The 7340-nt window shown below is 50.7% G+C and overlaps 2 protein-coding genes across 2 annotated transcripts; one reads left to right on the forward strand and one right to left on the reverse strand.

Annotated features, from left to right (window-relative positions):
• The first annotated feature begins 627 nt into the window (after window positions 1–627).
• NGA_2013200 (n-terminal asparagine amidohydrolase) lies at window positions 628–2129 on the forward strand. Its single transcript, XM_005855458.1, has one exon. It carries the CDS (start codon window positions 650–652, stop codon window positions 2114–2116), a length of 1467 nt encoding a protein of 488 aa, XP_005855520.1. The 5' UTR covers window positions 628–649; the 3' UTR covers window positions 2117–2129.
• Window positions 2130–2629: 500 nt separating this feature from the next.
• Window positions 2630–3585, reverse strand: AYR1 (1-acylglycerone phosphate reductase; the record flags this gene model as incomplete). Its single annotated transcript, XM_005855459.1, has 1 exon — window positions 2630–3585. A coding segment is annotated over one exon (956 nt), but the record flags the coding sequence as incomplete, so codon positions are not given.
• Window positions 3586–7340: the final 3755 nt, after the last annotated feature.

A 7340-nucleotide genomic window follows, 5' to 3' on the forward strand; every position in this document is an offset into this window, starting at 1 on the left:
ACTTTCTGGGGTTCTTGGCGAGATGCTTTCTCGTCTCCTCAAGGAGCGATCCTTCTGCCGCACCCCCCCCGAAGGAACATATTCATGTGTCCCTGTCCTTCTCTTGTCCGTGTGGGGTCTTTGTAGTATCTTTCGATGTGCCATGGGCCTGTGCAATATCCTTTGTAGCCTTAAATCGCGACTGGTCGCGGTTTTTAAGCATATTGTAAATGACCCTGTTTTGTGACAGCGATTGCTTTGCGAAGTGGTACCCGTGGAAGGGATGGATAAGAAAGTGCCCATAGCGAGCTTCTATTCAAGTACCCCTGAAAACGGGATGCGGCGCTTTATAGATCACCATTTGAATCTGAACTGCCAAGCATGAATAGCGTTACCAAATGCAACTCATGACATTTATTCCCGGTGATGACCGTAGCCTCTCTACCGGCTAAGTAATGAATTGCCGTGCTGCCCAACTAAACTTCTTTCAAAAATCGCAAAAAAAAATATCCTCATATCTTAAAGTACTGATACATAATACTTCCATGAAGATAACTAGGTCCACATGTTGCACTTGTGGACATCATTATGAAGATGCTTAAGATGGCCAAGAAAGCTCTTAATTGCGCCGCCGTACCCTCCCCTTCAAACAGGATAAGGCCCTGGAATAATGCCGTTGCTCTCGCCTTCTTCTCCATCATCTGGCACTTCTTTGATTGAAAATGTGTCTATGGAGGTCACCTCTCACTCGCATCGGCTTGAGAAGGACATAAATGTCCTTTTCCGGACAGCGTTACACGCCAAGCGAAGCCCCCGGCCCCTGCTCTCCGCTTCCTTTGGACAGCTCCTTGTTGACATCCTTAAGCACCATCTACCTGCCCTTTTGGAGCGAACACGCAAGTTTGCCAATCAGGCATCCTGCAATACCCTGATCGGCCATTTATCTGCCGCATGCTCCGCTTCTCACGAGAACAAAGTAGGGGCAGAGGAGATTAAAGGCCGTTGTCGCCGCGCGCGGTGCCTGTACATTATGCAGCACGAATGGGCAGTGGTCGGACCTGGGGATAAAATAGATTACATAGTCAGCGACGACGCCACAACGTGCCATTTGGTGGGCATTCGGGAACCGTGTACAGGTGTTGTGGGTCTGGCCCATGTCGACGCTGTGGAGGTGGTGCCAGATTTGGTGGCCGTTGAAGACGCCGTCCAGAAAGAAAGCATGCTGCGGTCGGAGAGCCATGCTGGGAATGCCCTAGGTGGCTTTCGACGGCCGACTGAGCCGCTAACCTTGGATCTCTTTCTGGTCGGGGGCTACGAGGGCGACAGCGAGGGCGGACTCTTGACGGCTGCGATCCTGCAGCATTTTCAATCCACGTCTGTGCACAAGTATAACCTACAGCTGGCACTTGTTTCCTCTCTCAACACGTGCACACTCCCCAGTGTTTTTTCTTCCCCCTCTATGACGCCTTCGGTCCCCGCTCCCCTCTGCCGTTCCCTGGGCTTTGTAATAGAGCCCCCCCGTAACCCTGCCGCAGCGGCCCCCTCCAAAGCCAGTGGATCCTGTGATCTTTTTGGGGCGCACGTGCTCACGGGAGACGTACCAGAGAGCTTGCGGGGTCCCATGCGGACGCTTCGTGCCCTCCGCCTTTGGGGAAGAGGGTCTCGTAGACTCGTGCAAGTCCGGCTGGCGCACTCTCCGGGAGAAGCCGGAGTGGCGGCGTTCGATCAGGAGGAAATCGCGAACTCCTCACGATGTTCTCGGCCTCAACCCAAGTCTTGCCCCTCTTTCTCCTGTCCTCCCTCCGCCCCGTCCGCCTCCAATTCCGAGGTCAGCATCGTCATCAACCCCTTCCGGTTCCGTTGTTCGGAAGACATCAAGGCCCTGGCCTGCCTGGAGGACGAGGCGCTCAAATTGGAAACGTCCACTTCTCCGGCCATCGAATCCCCGTCCTTTGTCTCGGACATTCGGGCAGTCTTGAAAATGAATCAAACGGCTTTTCCCGAAGATTTCTTCGGGCCACGTGTCTCGCAACCGTTACTGGTACCTCTGCACGCGGTTGAGGCGGCAACGCTGCTGACAGCGGAGAGTAAAGGAGGGGAAGAGAGAAGGGGAAACAGAAGAATAAATGTGACATGAAACTATGCAGATACCTCTGGAGTCGTCCTGCTTAATCAAAGTAGCCTGCATTCGACGCGAGTATACAAACACTCTGTGAATAAGCGCGATGTAGTATGTCAACACGAGAGTGTACTCTCATTTTTTCTGGCCAAACTGCCCCCTTTCTTCTTTTTAAACTCCTTCTCGTACATGATCCTGGCCATCTTTTCAAAGACTCTGTACTTGTCTATAATTTTTATTTCATTTTAGCCCGTGAATCCTTGATTGCGTTCAAGTTATTCCGCGAAGCAGCACGGAGCTTGAACAATAGCACTTTTCCTCCTTCTATGCATCCCCGTTTCTCATACCTGACCATGCTTACAGCCTCGCATTATGATACCACCATTGTACATCTCTTCTGCAGCACGCGTCATACCTCAAAAGGGATTGAGCAGGACGCTATTGCCTTTCCCCATCCTTTCTGGATTGCCTCACGAGAATTTTCCCATGATAAAATCCGCCAACCGGTCCGGACAGAGCCAGACCAACCAGCCCAGCCAGAATGCTGGTATTCCGCTCACATTTGCCACGATGTAGCGTGTATGTGGGTAAGGAGACGTCAATGCATGAGTTATCGCGTCTGTGGTGACAGAGGGGGGGCTTGCTTTGTCCACAGCCGCTCGGTCTTTAATACGTTTTTCGGTCCGGAAAAAATACCCGTAGGTAGTCATGATTTCCGGCGAGACTTCGACTTTTGTGTCGATACTTTGGGTGACTTTTTTGAAGATGGCCGTGTTGACGTACGCGGGTTGTACAATGGACACCGAACAATCGAAGTCGACGAGCTCTCGCCGTAGCCCGTCGCTAATCCCCTCCACAGCCAATTTGCTGGCACCGTAAGCTGCCCCTGTTGGAAGAAGCACAAGTGCAGTGATGGAGGAGAGATTGACGATGCGACCTTTGTTGGCTCGAATGGCGGGCAAGAGGCGCTGGGTCAGTTCGAGAGGCCCTATCACGTGGATGTCGAACATGCTGCGGAGGTCCGTCAAAGGGTGGAATTCCAAGGGGAACTTCTGTGCAACGCCTGCGTTATTAACGAGACCAATTAGGGGAATGTTATTTTTCGAAAGTTCTGCCAGAATGGTTTCGGCCCCGTTCTCGATGGATTTGGCCTGAGCAACGTCCATGATAATGGGTCGCAGATTGGGCAGCCCTAGCGCCTGAATAGCTTCCACGTCTGCCGGCTTCCGTACGGTACAGTATACGATATAACCTTGCCTTGCCAGATGCTGTGCAGCATGGTTGCCGATTCCGGTGCTTGCGCCAGTAATGACGATGGCTCCCCCCTTGGGAGGAACTGGAAATCGCTTGCGGAATATGAATACTGTGAGGTGATAACTCATTATGGCAAGCACAAAGGCACCCAGCAAGCCTAAGGCCACACCCCGTAAGAGGTCTGGGGTTATTTTATGCACCATACCCATGAATTTTATCTGTGTGAGCGTGCTTGGTGAGGTGTTTTGCGAAATACAAGTCAGTCACGGCTACAAGCTGAACACCCTGCCTGGCAAGCGATCTCTTGAGTAGCGGGGTATTCGTGTTGTATATAAGCCAAAGAATTCCCAAGCCACAATATTAGATCAGGAGGGATATCAACATTCACTTGAATGTTCTGTATGCCGAAATGTGAAGAGATAGCTAATAAGGACTGCTGGATTGTTGTTTATATTCTGGCGACGTGCTGTACTCAGTATGATTTTCCACAAAAGGCACGGCTTTTCTGAGCCATTCGTGGCATTTTGACTTGTGAATCCTCGTTTACCCAATATTTTACTTCCTTTCCGAATACGTATGGTACACTAGTCAATGCTTTCTGATATAAAGAGATAAAATGGCGCACGCAGGGAAACGGAGTCGATCCGCTTCGGTGCTTTCTTCAACTCTCTTGTTCGCCATTTTTTTTTCCCAACTTCTTATTGACTCCTTTTCATCCACAAAGTAATAATACAGTTACATTGGCTGCATTACACGTATTCGTCTTTCCTACGGGTCCGTCACTTTGTGTGAGTTTTTCACTCCAAAACATTCGTTATTGACGCCTCCCTTCAATGGGGTGGGTCGGTAACAAAATGACCTCGACTGCGGCAGCGAAGGACGAGGAGGCTATAGCTCAAAACATTTGGTTCTCGGAAAGTAATACGTACATCCTAGAATATATATAATGTTGCCCTTCCATGATGCGCAATCCGTGAAAAAGTTTTGTGCGAACCGTAGATATCTTCACAGGGTGACCAGGCGGGTCACATCTTTGGATCCAACGAAAAAGAAAAATAACCGAGAACGCATGTGAAGCCTCTTCTTGTCATGCCTCCAATCAACAGATCCAATTTGAGTCCTCCAAGGGCGCGCCTTAATTTTCATTTATTTTCTTTAGGCGCGGCTGATTGTCGCGTCTTTTCCGCGGCGACAAAGCGGCGGCACCATAATACCCATGCCTAATTTTTCCCCGCACGAGGAGCACAACGAATACTCTATAATCTAAATATTATCCGCACAAGTGTCTGTAGCTTCATGTTGTTCGATACCGCCCTTCTCAAAGAAAGGACTGACCCCCAAATGCCGTCATGAGGATGGTCCAGCACTATCATTCCATCCCTGGGGGCGGTGGAAACTTGGATGGATCCAGACCCGCTTCTGCTGATAGCTTTTGGAAGCGAGCCATAAGTTGTAGAACTTCAGCGTCGGCCATGTACTTTTGAATGACGTCCTGGTCCTTGGACATGACAGCTTTCATCAATTCCTGTGATACGTGTGAGAGTCAAACATAGAAGTACAGAGAGGCGCGGTCATTGCTCTGAGACTGACCTGCAGACGGGGATTGCTCATAATTTCCATCATCTCTTGACTGCTCGTCAATTTCTGCAAGGCCTCCGGGTCCACCCCCCCAGGGAGGTTGCCTGTTGAATCAAAAAAAAGCAAGCGTCAGGGGGGTAGAGTTTAAGTACCCTTACGGGACGATTAAAAATCACGGTATCGAGGCGATACAAGACAAATATCTCCTTTATTGAATGTTCAAGTATTCTACGCACCATCGCCCGCCTTCGCGGCGTCCCAGTCAAAGTCTGGTTTCTTTCCCTTCCGCGCTTCCTCCGCCTCTCTAGCGTGAGAAAACATGGGACAGGAAATGAGTAAGCCTAGCGGGCATCTCTATTTGACATTTACCATTGATAGTTCCATATCAATCCTTCTCACTAGGGTGCACACGTGTACTTCCGTCAATTTTCACGCATCGTTCCCAACGCCGCCTCATTCGCACGACGCCTACCCCTCCGTCCCTCCGCCACACCAGAATTCCTCCAATCCTACCGCTGTTCATTAAAAGTGTCCAATATTTCAGGTCGTGCTTTCCCTTCAATTCGGGCCTTGAGCAGGAGAGCCTCCAGCTCAGCTCTGTCGACAACGCCTGCGGAAGTAACGCCCCTCAAATCCAGCTCGGCTTTAATTTCGCTCACTTTCATCTTGCCCGGCACGACTTCCTCGTCGTCTTCATCGGACGATCCATCCATGGCAGTGTCCGCTGCCGCGTACAGAGGCGAGAGGATGAAGGGGCTCCGGGGGATGCCGTACCCGAGAGTGGTCGCCAGGGGGGGACTAGGGAGTTGGGCATCTTTTTCGAGAAGAGAGAGCAATTATACCAATCGTTAGGAAATAAAATGTAAGATCACCGAAAGCACAATATTGCGGCGGTATGATTCGAACGGCAATCACTTTATTGCCCCCGTGACTTCTGACAAACCTGAGGCAGGTCCCAATGATACTGGGAGCAGAAATGCTGCGACGCCCTTTCCAGTTGCACCGAGCAAGCCAATGAGCAAGAGGATGTGATATTTGGCCATTTATACCCTTGTGCTTACGATTATAGGCGCTGATCGTTTTAAATTGTCCAGAAGTAGAGGCAGTTTGCAGTAGGGCAACTTCGTTAGGCAGTGGCGGGAGGTCGAGGTCTGCTGACTCCAAGGCCTTTTCTACCCTCTCAAAAGGATTCTCCCTTTATGATGAGATATATGTTTCACGTGCCTGCCAATGCAATTGTCGATAATATGTGTGCAGGCCGGGAGTTAGAGGAAAAAATGTACGGACAAAAGGCCACTCGCTAGGATGAGAGCGACACCCTGACGGCCCCTGATACTCCCTCATTCTGATGCCTGCTCATATGCCCTCCGTCCTATTTGCCTACAGTTATCACTCTGATGCTTTATCGTATTCCTTGCCATGCACCATTTACTTCGATACAGCCAACGCTCCTGTAATGGAAGCAGCTCTTGAGCCTTCAATACCCCCTTCAAACTTGCCCTCCCATTCCTCAGCTCCATCGTCGGATGACCCTCTTTTATCCGTCTTTCGAAGTCATTTGGAGAAAAATGTTCCCGTCCCTATAGCAGGGGTGCAGACTCTCCTCCATGTGATGAGTAGCAGTCGTGCGGTCACAATAATGGGAATTCAAAATGATCTCAAAGCAGCGACGAGCGAGTTAATTGAATATGAACGGAGGATAAGTGGTGGTCGGGCCTCCATTTCCTTCCGTGCCTGCGTCGAGCTTTTTTTCCGGTATGCAACACGCAAGAACGACGATGTCCCTGATTTTGAGACGCTGAACAAACTTTTCATCGCACGTGGACATCATTTTGTGGCGAATGCTTTGAAGAGCCGGCTTGGGATTGCCGAGCTCGGGCATAGCTTCGTGCAAGATGGCATGATGATCCTCACCCACGGACGCTCCGAAGTCGTCACCGGCGTCCTCATCCGTGCTGCACAAAGCAACAAAAATTTCACGGTGATGGTGACGGAAGGACGTCCGGAAGGGTCAGGTTTCAAAGCCGCCGAGCGTTTGACAGAAGCCGGGATCCCCGTCACGGTGATATTGGACTCGGCCGCCGCATACTTCATGGAGCGCGTCGACATAGTCTTGCTCGGAGCAGAGGGCGTGGTTGAAAGCGGAGGGATCGTGAACAAAATTGGGACGTGTCAATTGGCCATGGTGGCGAAGTTGTACAACAAGCCTTTGTATGTGGCGGCTGAATCATACAAGTTTGCTCGCTTGTACCCGCTGACACAGGCCGACTTGGAGGACAATGTAGACAACGACGTAGAGAAACCACTGTTTCCACCTTTACTTACCGACATAGAGGGTGGGACGGCAACGGGGAAGGTGGAGGAGGGGGAAGGGCGGCATAGACAGGAGAGGGGAAGCTCGGGGAACCTA

This window comes from Nannochloropsis gaditana, assembly GCF_000240725.1.
Source record: "Nannochloropsis gaditana CCMP526 unplaced genomic scaffold scaffold190, whole genome shotgun sequence".
NCBI classification, from domain to species: Eukaryota; class Eustigmatophyceae; order Eustigmatales; family Monodopsidaceae; genus Microchloropsis; species Microchloropsis gaditana.